This window comes from Chenopodium album, chromosome 5 (assembly GCF_948465745.1).
Source record: "Chenopodium album chromosome 5, dcCheAlbu1.1, whole genome shotgun sequence".
NCBI classification, from domain to species: Eukaryota; Viridiplantae; Streptophyta; class Magnoliopsida; order Caryophyllales; family Amaranthaceae; genus Chenopodium; species Chenopodium album.
In genome coordinates, this window is record NC_137838.1 from 69,221,915 (window position 1) to 69,237,500 (window position 15,586).

Consider the following 15,586-nt stretch of genomic DNA (forward strand, 5'->3'; position numbering starts at 1 on the left):
GCATAACACCCCCCAACCTCACGCCATCCGACCTGAATGTGGCAGCATCGGTATTGAGATTTATTACACCTTGCGAAGACAAACTCCAACTAAAGTTCAATTGAGGTCGAGTAGTAAGCGAGCAGGCTGAGAGATTATGGAGCCTATGCGTAGTCCCCAACAAGCCCCACAAGCTTGTGGATAACCTCACTAACATCCTTCTTCCGCCCCTCAAAAATCCAGGCATTTCTACGAAAGCCAAATCCCCCACATTAAGCACCAAAACACACTCCACCAAGTCTGATCCTTATGACACTTCCGAATAGCAACACACCACTCCCAAAAGAACCCCCCTCATATCACTCCACCTCCAGCCTAAAATGGTGAAACACACCATTATAGCTTTGCATCCTTACAAAAGAACAACATATGCAAAACACTTTCAATTTCATCACCACATAGGACAAACAGGATCAGTTTTTATACCTCTTTGCACCGAAGACTAACAAGCTACTACAACTCCTTTAATAGCATGGCACGCAAAAATGTTTGATCTTCGGAGGCACATCCGCATCCCATACTACTTTCCAATCAGAACTGTAATTTGGTTTAGAAGTAGTAGGTTTGTTATTTTTCTGCTTCATATTGATTTGATTGCACTTCTCATCGTTGCCCATCCTTAGTGTAATGCCACATCCTATTAAAGATAGGGATATGAAATTTGCAGATTTCATTAATCTCAACCGAAGAGAATGTTGCAGCAAGAACTTGGGTATTCCAAGAGTTGTCCAATAAGAGATCGTGAACAAGAGTTGGTGCCCCATCATTCGAACTTTGTCAATGACAGTTTAAAGGTAGGGAGGCTACATTGGGAATCCATTGGTCATTCCAAATGTGAATGGTTGAACCATTTCCCACTGAATTTCTAACATCTTTCGCAAGCAAATCACGAGCCCCCAAGATAGATTTCTAAGTATAACTCGAATTTGGTACACTTTAGCATCAAATAAATTTTAATGGGGGAAAATACATCCTTTTAAGAACCCTCGCCATTAGGGATTTCTCATTCATCAATATTCACCATGCTTGTTTAGCAAGAAGAACCTTATTGAAATTCTTCATGTTTTTAAAACTGAGTGGAGGGAGTACATATTAATGTATCTAATGGTATCCCATTTAATAATTTTTTAGCTAACAATTAGCGTACAAATTAGATTAAATTTTAGTCAACTTTATAAAATCTAAACAGACCAAAATCACCAAACCAAATCAACTTTTTTTTTTTTTAGGAAAAATTGATTCTAATAATCCCACCTTTGGCCGGTTCGCTATTAATAATCCCACCTTTAGATTATTATTTAATAATCCCACCTTTATAAGGGATTTTCTTTTATTGGTCCTTAACCTGTTGGTGACCGGTTTGATAGGTTAAAAGGCCATGTGTTTTTTTTTAATTGGTTGAAAATTTTAAAAAAGAAATTTAAAAAAAAACTGAAAAAATAAAAAAAACAAAACTGAAAAAAAAAAAAAAAAAAAAAAAAAAACTAGACCCACCAATCATCCCCACCCACCCCCACCGTGAACCCCTAACCATACCCTAGCCCCACCTTAAACCGGTCGGCCGCCACCATAAACCACCGAAAACGGCCGCCCGGAACTCCCCATTACCGAATTCACCCACGCCGACCAAAAGCACCCCTCGAATACCACCCCCAAAACAACCATAACCACCATCCTATTAACCCCACCCAGCCACCGAAACCCCCTTAACCACCTAAAACCCTTTCTAACCGCTAACAACCACCGCAAAACCCTGAAAGCTTACCCAAATTCAACCTCAAGCCATCCCTTGAAATTGATTCATTGATTTTTTTTTTTTTAATTCATTGAATAAATTTAGATAGTTTTCGTGGGTTTGGGGGTTAGAATCGAGTCGGTTTTTGTTAGTTAAGGGTGGAAATGGAGGTTTCGGCAGTGTATATGGGGGTAAGGCGGTGGAGATGGGGGTTCGGCGGTGGAGATGAGGATTCGGCAGTGGAGGAGAGGATGTCGGAGGTTGGGGCTAGGGTGGTCGTTGGTGATGGTTGGGTTTTTTTAAAAAAAATTAGGCATTTTTTTTTAATACCAATGTTTTTTGACCAATTATTTAGTGACATGTGTCACTCAAATTTTATTTTTTTTTAAAAAAAAAGTTAACCCAAAGTTCAGGTTACCGGTAATAAGGGGCGAAGAACTCATATAAAGGTGGGATTATTAAATAATAATTTAAAGGTGGGATTATTAACAGTAAACCGGTCAAAGGTGGAATTAATAGAATCAAATTTTCTTTTTTTTTTTAAATATGATCATGTAAAATAAATATAGCGTCTGCATCTCACATGTGACAAAAATTTCAAACACAAACCTAAAAAACGTGGATCCACTTCTGAATTTACTCAATACTGATATTTAAAATTTGAATTACAAACAGACACTCCCCAGTCCCACTCACCTCACCATCGCAAACCAAATCCAGACAATTTTTAAAACCCCGGAAACTCCGCTAACCTTACAAAAAAAACAACATAACGCATCAATAATTCCCTAATTCATTTCAAAAATCTCTCTTATTATAAATTAATCAAAAAAATCCCTTGAAAAACCCACCTTCATATCATTTTCTCTCTCACAAAAAACCCAGAAAAACAAAAAAATGAAGGCTTCACTAAAATTCAGAGAAGAGCAAAAACCCCTATTCAAAGCAAAAATACCCCTCAACATTTTAGGATTACCCTTTCAATCATCACTTTCAGCTGGAGATTCAAAGGAGCTTTCATTAGGTTTAGGAACCTTCTTCGATTCCGGCCCATCGTTTCGCCTCTCGTATCGTCCAAACGATGCGTTTAACCCTTTTTCTCTCCTCGTTAAAACTGGAATTGGGCATTTTGGGTCTCCAATTGAAGCTCCAATGACTATGACTGCCGAATTCAATTTCCTAGCTAATTCATCGGCGTCAAACCCTAGATTTTTCCTCCATTTTAAGCCTCATTTCGGCGATTTCTCGATCAAAAAATCGCATACTTCTTCGTTGTCGTTATCTCCGTTCAATTCGATCAACCGAAACGACACCGTTTTTGAGGCGGAAGATAATTCATTGGAGATGGTTGAGAAGCCGATTGTAGATGCGGATACAGGGGATTATTTCTCGGTGAAGCATCCAAATTCAGGGAGTAAAATTACGACATTACCCTTGAAATCATCGGTTGAGAGAGCCGTTGATGGGATGGAGTTAGGGGCAAAAACGGTACTTCCAATCAGAAGCGGCGCCGTATTGAAGCTCCGGTGGGGGGTAAAGATACCCGAAGGATTCAAATCTCTGATGAAGAATCCAACGGCTAAGATGTCGCCACGTGGGATCCCGCAATTGGTGCTGAATAAGATTGGGATTGAACACGTGGCAAAGGAGGATAAGAAGGTGGGCCCAAATGAAGTGGTGGGCCTGGGCCCGTGTAGTGGTGCTGAGCTGGCGGAGACATGCTTTACTGTGAAACGGCAGCTTGAAACGCTGCGTTCTGAGAATGCGGTGTTGGGGAAGGCGTTGGATGATTTGAAGGTTGAGTTTGGGAATAAAGGGTTTAAGGTTAAGGAAGGAGGAGAGAGAAAATTAAGTGAGATTAAGGAAGGTGATGTCAGCGTTGCAAATTAGTTTATAATTCTGTTAATTAGGATTATTTGGGGTATTAATCATATTATAGTATATGATTCAAAATGGAATGTAATAATGTAAAGTTTTAGGTTGGTTCAGTGTTTTTGGTTCAAGGGGTAGCATGTTTTATGCTCTCATTTTCTATTCTGTTATTAATCTAAAGATTAAAAGATAGTATTATTCCCATTAATTCTGTTTGCCCAGTATTATATTTCTGTAATAACACATACTACGTACATATGGTTCTTAATCTCATGACTCAATTTTTAGTACCTGTTAGGCTGTTACACATACTTATGGTTGGTAGTTGGTACTTTAGAGTGAAGTCTTCTTCCTCATCTCGTAGCAGACTAGCAGTTTGTCAAAACTTCTCCTTTTCCTCTTTCAAAGCATTTTTAATGAAAATAAATACTCCGTAAATAACTTTTGTATACTTCCTCCGTTTTTTTTTATTATTGCACCATAGGGGTTGGGTACAAATATTTTGGTAGTTGAAAAAAGTAATAGAGAGAAAGGTAAAAATACAAAATTGTCCATGTGACATATTGATAAATTAAAAAGTGTGAAAAAACAATGGTATGTTTGGTATTTGTAATGTGAACACAAAGAATTTTTTTCCTAAAAAGGAAATGGTGCAATATTTGTGAAACTTCCTAAAAAGACAAGTGGTGTAATAATAAAAGAACGGAGGAAGTACATCCGTTGCACAGTAATTTACTGTACATTGAGGTCACTTTTTTTTTTATCAAATTTAAAGTCAATTTATAATTTTTTGGGTAACTTTTATAAATAAAGCATAAATGTTTCGTAATTTTTATTTATGTCAGAGTAACTTTAATTCATATCAGGGCAACTTTTGCTTATTTTAAGGATAACTTTATTAGACATTTAATTTATTTAAAAGTTTGTCAAAAAAAAAAATACTCCCTCCGTTTTTAAATACTTGCTCCATTTCTCCATGTGCGGAGTTTTAGGAGAAATTAGAGAAAGTAATAAAATATAGAGGTAGTGAAGTTGGTAGAAGAATAAAAAAATTATAGAAAGCAAAAGTAGTGGAGAAAATAGAAAGAGAGAATATATATTGGGTCCACTAGATGAGAGAAATAAATTAAATATTGTAAAAGCTTTCCAAATAAAAAAATAGAGCAAATATTTAAGAACGGCTGCAAATGAAAAGTGGAGCAAGTATTTAAAAACGGAGAGAGTATATATATATATTAATAAGAGCAAATGAGCAATGAGCAATGAGCAATGAGCAATGAGCAATGAGCTTAGTCAACTAACTCAAGTATTCAAGATACTATGTGTATAATGTATTTTCTTTTTTTGTATTTTGGTTTTTAAATTTTAATACAAGACCCCATAGTCTTGTACTCCTATTTGAAATTGTGTCATATGATATCAAATCTCTTCCTTGTGTACTTCCTTAATCAGAGGGATAGATTGATATAAAACACAATTTCCATTTCACCAATCAAATTAACTCCGGATTAAACTTCATACCTAACCAGTAACCACTAGTGGAGACAGAAAGTAGTCCAATTCAACCTCCTGTCCTCCTTTAGTTCTCTTACATAGTTACATAACTCACCAGCTATTGCTGAACCTTCAACCTCACAATCCACCACAAGTAGTACCGTCGCAGCAACCACCATAACATCGCCGAATTCGATCGATATTAGTATCTTATCAGAACAGTCAACACTCCTAAAGTCCTAAAGTATTACCAAGCATATACTCCGTATTGCTCCCGCCATAATTTAAATATAGTTTACGCGCCACTCCATTCAGCAATACTCCGAACAAGCCAATAATAAACTTCTCAAATTATAATACTGTCACTCCCATCTCACAATGTCACAATCTTAAACAAAACCTAGACAATTTTTTAAATACCCGGAATCTTCGCTAACAATTTTAATTAATTTCAAAAAGTCTTTGATTACAACTAATCTCACTTACTACTCTTATTATTATACTAACTATAAATCAGAGATCACTTTAGAAACGAATCATTCAAGTAGAAAGATTACTCCACTAGAAGATGAAGGCTTCACTAAGATTCAGAGAAGAGCAAAACCCACTCTTCAAAGCTAAAATACCACTCAATTTCCTAGGCTTACCCTTCCAATAATCTCTTTCAGCTGGAAATTCCAAGGAACTTTCATTAGGCCTAGGAGTCGTCTTCGACTCCGGCCCATCGTTTCGCCTTTCGTATCGTCCAAACGATGCGTTTAACCCCTTCTCTCTCCTCGTTAAAACTGGATTTGAGCATTTTGGAATTGACGCCCCCATTACTATGACTGCTGAATTCAATTTCGCCTCATTGACGTCGAATCCTAGAATCTTCCTCAGTTTTAATCCTCATTTTGGTGATTTCTCGATTAAGAAATCTCAGTGTTCTTCATTGTTGTCTCCTTTCAATTTATTCAAGCGCAACGACGTCGTTTTCAAGACGGATGATAAGTCAGTCGAGATGATTGATTCGGATAATGGTGATTATGGAAATGATGGGTGTAAAACTACTAAATTACCCTTGAAGTCGAAGGTGGAGAGTGCTGTTAATGGGATGGAATTAGGGGCAAAGACGGTATTTCAAATCAAAAACGGCGTCGTATTGAAGCTTCAATGGGGAGTTAAGATATCCGAAGGTATTCAAGCTTTGGTGAAGAATCCAACGGCTAAGATGTCACAACGTGGGATTCCAATTGTGCTTAACAAGATCGGGATTGAACAAGTGGAAAATGAGGATAAGAAGGTGAGAGAATATGGGAGTGGAGTTAGTAATGTTGCCCTGGCGGAGATGTGCTTAGCTTTGAAGCAGCAGTTAGAAATGTTGCGCTATGATAATGCGCGGCTTGAAAAGGTGTTAAATGATCTGAAAGGTGGAGTTTGGATTGGTAATAAAGGGATTAAGGTTATAGAAGGAGTAGAGAGAAAATCAGATGAGATTAAGGAAGGGGATATGATGGCCTTGGTGAAATTTGGGGAGTAATTTTGGATTATTAGGATTAATTGTTTTTTTTTTTTTTTGGTGTTCCACCCGGTTCACCCTTTGGGCTAATCCGGATTCGGGGATCAGTTCTGGGTGGTTAAGTTCCAGTCCCCTCCCGATTGTTGTTGCGGGGGATCGAACACGAGTCCTCCCTACCAAGTGTAGTCCCAATCACCACTACACCAACAACCAATTGGTATTATTAGGATTAATTGTGATAGCTATAGATGTGTCAAATTGGGTCATTTGTTAGATTATTTCAAGCTCATTGGAATTTGAGTAAAGCCAAGTTAAGTGAAGATCAAGTTTTGAATCGGGCAAATAGTTAAATTATTTTGGACCGGGCTAGTATGGAATATCTCTAATTTAAGTATGAAATTTATTTGTTGTATACTTATTTTTTTTTTTTTCAATATAGTAGAAGGTTTAACATGTCATGTATAGTTTTAAGTCTATACCATCCCTTTAAAGTTGCATTGGTTTTACGTATCTGGTTGAAGTCTAACACGTTTTGTGCACACTTTTTCCATTTGTTTAATTTAAGGTGATACTACTCCCAATAATCCTTTTATTACTTTTAAGTAATCTTTTTTTTCTTTTACATAAGCTTAATTCACAAAAGTTTAAACAGAACAAACTACACAACAAAATTAAAGGAGGTCAAATACAGTTTGCCTTATGAACGCTGCACCAATTAAAACTGTTGCTGATGCGACGTATACGAGCAATTGTCCAAGAAACGGATATATCCAGCACTAAGGCACAATAGAGTCTATATAATAGTAACCGCACGAATTGACCTTGTGACAACCCATTGTAGCCCCGCGAGACAAGCATTCATCTTCACTTGTAGCGCTGAATGGGCAAGGCAAAGGAAGCTTCTCCGAGCCACCCTTGTTCCCCGTATTCCCCAATTGCTGGACACCATCCCGAGCCACCCTTTTAAGTAATCGTCGTCTTAAAAAAATTGCAATAAAACTCCATTTACTACATCCGTTAAATATTATGTGCAACTTTGAAATATTTATATCTCACAAATAATACATTAATACCCCAAGTTGCACATAATATTTGGCGCAGGTAGTACATTATTACAAAAGCAAAGCAAAGCAAAGTACAGTGCACATAGGTTAATGACCAACTATATTTTGCTTTGTAAATATGAGAAATTTTGGTACAGTGCACATAGGTGAATGGGTGCACTACATTTTGCTTTGTAAATATGAGAAATTTTGGTAATAGTTTGCGATTACTAATAAATACTATTATGAAAGTGATTTCTTATATAATAATTAGGGATGGTAATTGGGTGGTGCGGGTACCGCCTCCCCTATACTTGCATCCGCCAAAATTTTTTATACCCGCCACCTATTCGCTACCAGCGGCAGGTAAAATTTTAACATCCACACCCGCCTAAGTGGGTAGAAACCTAGATCCACCATCCATGAGGATATCCAGTAGACCACCACCCGTTTTTTACCCGCCAACCTAACAACATTTATTTTATAAATATATCATTTTGCCATCTAAATTATTGTATGACCCATACCCACTCCAACTAGGGCGGGTGCGGTACAAGACCCGCATTTTAATACCCACCTGTCATCCCTAATTATAATTGAATTGTGTTTGATATACTCTATTTTGTGTTGAATTTATGTTTACTGTGTTAATAGGTTATAAATTTATTAGACAGAAAAAATTGAAACCGAGTTTAATTGTGTTTAATTTTAAATTGTATTTATTTTGATTTTTTCTTCTTCTTATGATTATTGAAATGTACGTTTAGTGTAAAATGAAAAATTCTTTGTTAATGTCTTTCAATTGCTCAAACAAAAAGATACTCTAAGAAATAAGTGGGTAAATTAGGAACAATGGGTTACTTTAACCAATAACTTCTATTATTAGCAATAAGTGTAAATTATAAAACATTAATGCGAATTTATCAATTACACACATAACTATATATATTCTTATGTACTCCGTATAAAACATAAAAATTAGTTCAAATGTGAACAGTACAAAAGTTAAAGGAAAATTGTAAACTAATAATCCCACATTTGCAACTTCTGCTCAAAACAATCCCACCTTTTCGAATTACCAAAATAATCCCACCTTTGATCCCCATCTTCTCAAAATGAGCCTTTTACCGGTTTGTCAAATTAGTGACCTGTTTAAGATGGTGACTTAACACGTGTCACCTTCTTATATTGGCTTTCTTTTTTAAAATTTTTTTTATTAAAAAAGGATAATTAAAAATAAAAAACCCCTTCGACCACCTCCCCTGCCGAAGCTCCTCTTGCCGCAGCACGAGCTCCACCAAACCACCGGCCTAATCCCTTCAAGCACCCATACCCTCACCACAAAACGGCCGAAATCGACCAAAGAAGCCCTGTAACGGTTGATTTCAGTGATGGTGCGGTTTTAATTTCCATTGAAATCGACCACTGGATTTCTGGGCGTTCGATTTATAGAATGTGGATTTCTAAGTGGCGAATTTCTGGGCGGTGGATGTCGCAGCGGGTTTCAATTTCGTGGTGGCCGGGGTGGTTGGTGTTATGATGCAAGTCTAAGCATGGAGAACTTCGAAGATTTGCTTATCATGCATCAAGATAACTTGTCCCTAAACATTGATTCAAGCCAAGCATTGCATGGACACTTTCTTGGATATCAAAGCAAAGCCACGGTTTGCTTAGTGGCTTTTCTTGGAGTCTAGTTCACTTTCTTGAACTTTCTTGAATTTTCTTTACTTAGAATTTTGCTTACAAGTTTTTACCTTTCACTTGAAAGGGTTTTCCTTGGTTCAAGCATTAGGATCTTTAATCTTTATTTAATTCTTTAATTTTTATTTATTTATTTAGTTGCTTTAAAAATCAGTTAGTTAGCAAAATAAATCAGTTTGGTGTATGCTTGTGCGCCAAGGTGCTTGCTCTTCAAGCAAGTTAGAATTCTAGTTTAATTAGGATTGAATTAGGGACTTGTCCTAATCTTCCTAGGTAAACTAAGTCTTATAAATAGGGCTGTAAACACACAAATAAATATACATAGATTAATATTCAGATTTATTTCTTAAGTTGCATACTTGAGTTTTGGTTGATTGCGATCAATTGCTGTTTTGCTTGTTTTAGTTAAAACATTCGTTTGGATTGATTAATTAGGTGGATTCTTAATTGATTAATCTTAGTTTTTGTTTAATTCTTGGTGGATTTCCTGTATAGAATTAGACTTAAACATATCCCTTGTGTTTTGTTGATTTTCGGATCAATAATTCACATCATCTTTGGTATCAGAGCAGGTTTGCGCAACTTCGGAAAAAATTAAACTGGGAACAATTGGCGTGGAATTTTTGCGTGATTCTTTTTGCATTGAACTCTAAAAACGTCCAGCTATCACCATGTAAAATTTCATAATTTTTAATTGAGTAACGCGTTCTACACAGCCTCAAACTTTTGGTGTTTGTGCACTGATTTGCGGATGGGAGTCCGGTTTTTGTGTTGCCTAGTTTTCCTTCAAGATTCGATCTTTTAATCAAGATTTTTGCATAAACTGACTTGGTTTGTGTAGGAATCATGAGTGACGAGGAGGTCCCACAAGTTCCAAGGGGATTAACCTTAGAACAAGCTCAAAATCTTAGAAGAAATAGGCGAATTGACGAGTTGGCAGCAAGGATGGATGAGATATTAAAAAGGCTTGATACTCGTGCTAGAGATTCTTCAAGGAAAGGGAATTCTAACCCTAATTCTGGTTCAAGTGAGGAAGAACAACCAAGGAGGAACCCAAGGAGGCCACGAAATAATTATTCCTCAAGTGATGAATCACCAAGGCCTAGGAGGAGAGATCGGCCAAAGGATGATGATAGGAACCTTAGATTAGATCTTCCCGAATTCAATGGGAGTATGAATGAACCTGAAAAATACCTTGAGTGGATTAGAAGGGCCGAGACACTATTTGATTACAAGGAGTATGATGAAAGGAAAAGATGCAAATTGGCTGAATTGAAACTGACCGGTTATGCTAGTCTTTGGTATGATAATCTAAAGAAGAAGAGGCATAAGGAGGGGCGTGCAAGAATCTCAACTTGGGAACAACTCAAGAAGCACATGAAAAAAAGGTTCGTACCTAGTGATTATATTCAAGATGTTTATCTTAAGATGCAACTTTTTAAACAAAATTCTATGACTGTTGAGAATTATATTGGTGAATTTGAAAAGTTATGCATGCTATGTGGCTTAGAAGAGATTGTTGAGCATAAGATTGCTAGATTTATTTCGGGGTTGAATGATAATATTGCTGAAAAAGTTGAATTGCAACAATATTGGTCCTTTGAGGATGTTTGCAAGGTAGCTTTGAAAGTTGAAAAACAGATAAAGGGGAAGAAAGGGACGTACACTAAGTCCTTTGTAAAGGGTTTCACTAAACCTTTTGAGAAGAACAGCTTGGAGAAAAGTGGTTCTAGTTCGAACTACAAGGAGACTAAATCAAAATTTGAAGCTCCTAAAAAGCTTGTTGAAGATAGGAAGTGCTTCAAGTGTGGTAGTGTTGGTCACATTGCAACTAATTGTCCATCAAAAAGAGTAATGACTGCTCAAGAGTGGGAACAAGAACAAGCTAAGTGTGAGCAGGGTAGTGACTATGAAGAAAAGAACGAAGAGGAAAACTTTGAAGAAGAGGAGGGGCATGTTGACGAAATTGATCCCGAGACTCATGGTCAAAGTTTGGTTCTAAGAAGGGCGCTACACTCTAAAACCGTACCTATGGAAAACAATCAAAGGGAGAAAATCTTTCTTACAAGGTGCAAGGTAGAAGATAGGTTGTGTGACATGATCATAGACACGGGGAGTTGCACTAATGTGGTATCTACTACTTTGGTAGACAAATTGAAGTGGCCAACTACTGAACATCCAAGCCCTTATAAGCTTCATTGGCTTAATAATTCGAGTGATGTTAAGGTAACTAAACAAGCCTTAATCTCCTTTTCAATTGGTAAATTTCATGATAAAGTTTTGTGTGATGTTTGTCCTATGGATGCTTGTCATATACTATTAGGCCGTCCTTGGCAATATGATAGATTTGTGAAGTTTGATGGAAGGACTAATGTGTATGTTGTGAGAAAAGGAGAAAAAGAGAGACCGGTTGCTTTAAAACCTTTGATAAGCAACAAGTCTTCTAATGTTACCTCTAATTCGAAGAATTCTTATTTGATTAGTGAGAGGGAATTAGAAAAAGAGATTTGCAGCAACAATGTGGTATATATACTTGTTTCTAATGAGATTCGAATTGATCAAGATAAACAAGCAAAGAGGCCGTATGAATTGGAATCTGTTTTAGAAGAATTCAAGGATGTCTTTCCTAAGGAATTACCTCCGGGACTACCTCCTATTCGTGGGATAGAGCATCAAATTGACTTGATTCCGGGAGCACCCTTACCTAATAAGGCAGCCTATAGAAGTAATCCGGAAGAAACAAAGGAGATGCAAAGGCAAATTGAAGAGCTTATGACTAGAGGATACGTGAGGGAAAGTATGAGCCCTTGTGCCGTGCCTACTTTACTTGTCCCAAAGAAAGATGGGAGTTGGCGCATGTGTATTGATAGTAGGAGTGTGAATAACATCACTATCAAATACCGATTTCCTATTCCAAGATTAGATGATCTACTTGATGAACTACATGGTTCAAAGTTGATTTCTATGGATTTTATTGTGGAATTGCCGAGAACACAACGGGGGAAAGACTCTATTATGGTTGTTGTGGATAGGTTCTCTAATATGGCTCATTTTGTTCCTTGTCACAAAGTGGATGATGCTATGAAAGTGGCGGAATTATACTTCAAAGAGATTGTTAGATTGCATGGAATTCCAAAAACTATTGTGAGTGATCGAGATACAAAGTTCATGAGTTTCTTCTGGAAGTCTCTATGGAAGCTTGTGGGAACTAAATTGCTCTTTAGTACATCTTACCATCCACAAACTGATGGACAAACCGAGGTTACTAATCGTACTCTCGGTGCGCTTTTGCGTGGGTTAGTGAGTAAGACGCAAAAGGATTGGGACATCAAGTTAGCTCATGCGGAGTTTGCTTATAATAGATCACCTACATATGCTACCAAACATAGTCCCTTTGAGGTAGTTTATGGAGTCAATCCGAAACTTCCAATTGATCTTGTTCCATTGCCTAAGGGTGAGTTAATTCACAAAGATGCCGAGTCTAAGTTGAAGAGTATGCTGAAATTACATGCTCAAGTTCGAACAAGAATAGAGAAAGTAAATGACATGTACAAAGCTAGAGCAAACAAGCATAGAAAGCAACAAGGTTACAATGTTGGAGACTTGGTATGGTTACATTTGAGAAAGGAAAGATTTCCAGGAAAACGCAAGAATAAGTTGATGCCTAGAAGTGAAGGTCCTTTCAAGATTATTGAGAAGATCAATGACAATGCTTATAAGTTAGAACTTCCGGGAGAATATGGAGTTAGTGCTACATTCAATGTTGGCGATTTGGCTAAGTATATTCCTGATGAAGAACTTCGAGATTTGAGGACAAATTCTTTCGAAGAAGAGGAGGATGATGCAAGTCTAAGCATGGAGAACTTCGAAGATTTGCTTATCATGCATCAAGATAACTTGTCCCTAAACATTGATTCAAGCCAAGCATTGCATGGACACTTTCTTGGATATCAAAGCAAAGCCACGGTTTGCTTAGTGGCTTTTCTTGGAGTCTAGTTCACTTTCTTGAACTTTCTTGAATTTTCTTTACTTAGAATTTTGCTTACAAGTTTTTACCTTTCACTTGAAAGGGTTTTTCTTGGTTCAAGCATTAGGATCTTTAATCTTTATTTAATTCTTTAATTTTTATTTATTTATTTAGTTGCTTTAAAAATCAGTTAGTTAGCAAAATAAATCAGTTTGGTGTATGCTTGTGCGCCAAGGTGCTTGCTCTTCAAGCAAGTTAGAATTCTAGTTTAATTAGGATTGAATTAGGGACTTGTCCTAATCTTCCTAGGTAAACTAAGTCTTATAAATAGGGCTGTAAACACACAAATAAATATACATAGATTAATATTCAGATTTATTTCTTAAGTTGCATACTTGAGTTTTGGTTGATTGCGATCAATTGCTGTTTTGCTTGTTTTAGTTAAAACATTCGTTTGGATTGATTAATTAGGTGGATTCTTAATTGATTAATCTTAGTTTTTGTTTAATTCTTGGTGGATTTCCTGTATAGAATTAGACTTAAACATATCCCTTGTGTTTTGTTGATTTTCGGATCAATAATTCACATCATGTTAGGGGGTTTTATGGTTGGATGGGGTGGTCGGGGTTAGGAGAGAGAAAGAAGGTGGTGGGGTTAGGTGGTGATGTGGTAGTTCTTATGGAAGGGTGGTGGTGGTTATGGTGGGAAGCTAAGGTTGAAGATGAGAGATTGAAAAAAAAAAAAGTTAACATGTTGAATAAGTTGTGGGTCATAACTCATAAGGCTTGATTTAAGAAGATGAGGGTCAAAGGTGGGGTTATTTTGGAAATTCGAAAATGTGAGATTGTTTTGAGCAGAAGTGGCAAAGGTGTGATTATTAGTTTACAATTTTCCAAAGTTAAAATGAAACACTAATTTAAAAATTGAGGCATGTACTCCCTCTTTCCCTTCATATTTTTCCCCAATTCGTCCCTTAAATTTGCTCCATACCATTTTTAGTTGTAGGAACCAAATCTTGTCTTAAATTACAATACTTCGTATTAGATTACCTTTACTTCACCTTTATGGGCTTATCGGGCCAAAAAATAAGGGATGACGGGATCAGTAGAAATAAACAATACTCGTACATTGATTTATAATTAGGCTAATAACAAGTACTCTGTAACATTTTTGTTTGATATGTGTAATAGACTTAGGGCCTGTTACGATTGACTGAACTCAGCTGAACTGGACTGAACTGAACTGAACTGAACTTATTAATTAGTGATTTTTAACTACGGATTAGTGATCTTTGATTATTTATTGATTATTTATTACTATACATATGTGTATTTACAAATGTACATATTATTATTAATATTAATAATAATAATAATAATATTATTATTATTAATTATTGATTATTATTATTATTATTATTATTATTATTATTATTATTATTATTATTATTATTATTATTATTATTATTATTATTATTATTATTATTATTATTATTATTATTATTATTATTATTATTATTATTATTATTATTATCTCAAAAACAAAAGTCATACAACCTACAATAAATTAGTGGGAAGCCGAGATACAATCTGGGCCCCCACTCCTCTAGCTATTGCAAATCCTACCCTAGTGAAGATATGAGCTGCAGCACGAGCCCCAATGTCTTGCGTTGTCGAGAACCTCTGAATCCGTTTCAGTAACGCAACAACCTCTTTCTCTAATTCCCAAGCGAAGAAAAGGAGAAGGGAATGAAACCATATCCAATCGCCTGACATTGAGCTTCATACTTAACCCGCTTCCGATGAGCTGCATCAGCCACAACCCGCCCAGGAATGAAGTCAGATAGCCCTGATTGTGTCAAAGGAGAAGACCCTGTCAAATCAACACAGACATCGCGACCACGATCCCATGAATAAAGTAACACATCCGCGGGTCTGAGGGCCTCGTCGTTCCCTCCGGCTAACCCAATGTCAACCTCTTTTCTCGCTGAAATCCCAGAACGATAGCAAACATCAACAAGGGTATCCCGAACAACATTATGCCGATGTTTAATACCCACAATACCAGCACAAGACACCGCGTGATCACCGAAAATATCTCCAGAAAAAACCCTCGAACAAGCAGAGCACAACGTCGAGATAGAGAACAATGGAACACCCAACCGATAGGACAACACACAGCGATAAGTCTTGGCGTTCATCGTCTGACCCAACCCTGAAATAGGAACCGCCCGAAGC

The 15,586-nt window shown here is 36.7% G+C and overlaps 2 protein-coding genes across 2 annotated transcripts; both read left to right on the forward strand.

The window, feature by feature from the left end:
- Positions 1-2,671: 2,671 nt before the first annotated feature.
- LOC145633068 (uncharacterized) lies at positions 2,672-3,664 on the forward strand. The gene has a single exon (XM_081685363.1). It carries the CDS (start codon positions 2,672-2,674, stop codon positions 3,662-3,664), a length of 993 nt encoding a protein of 330 aa, XP_081541489.1.
- A 1,901-nt stretch (positions 3,665-5,565) lies between these two features.
- LOC145630932 (uncharacterized) lies at positions 5,566-7,206 on the forward strand. The gene has a single exon (XM_081683054.1). It carries the CDS (start codon positions 5,964-5,966, stop codon positions 6,657-6,659), a length of 696 nt encoding a protein of 231 aa, XP_081539180.1. The 5' UTR covers positions 5,566-5,963; the 3' UTR covers positions 6,660-7,206.
- The last annotated feature ends 8,380 nt before the right edge of the window (positions 7,207-15,586 follow it).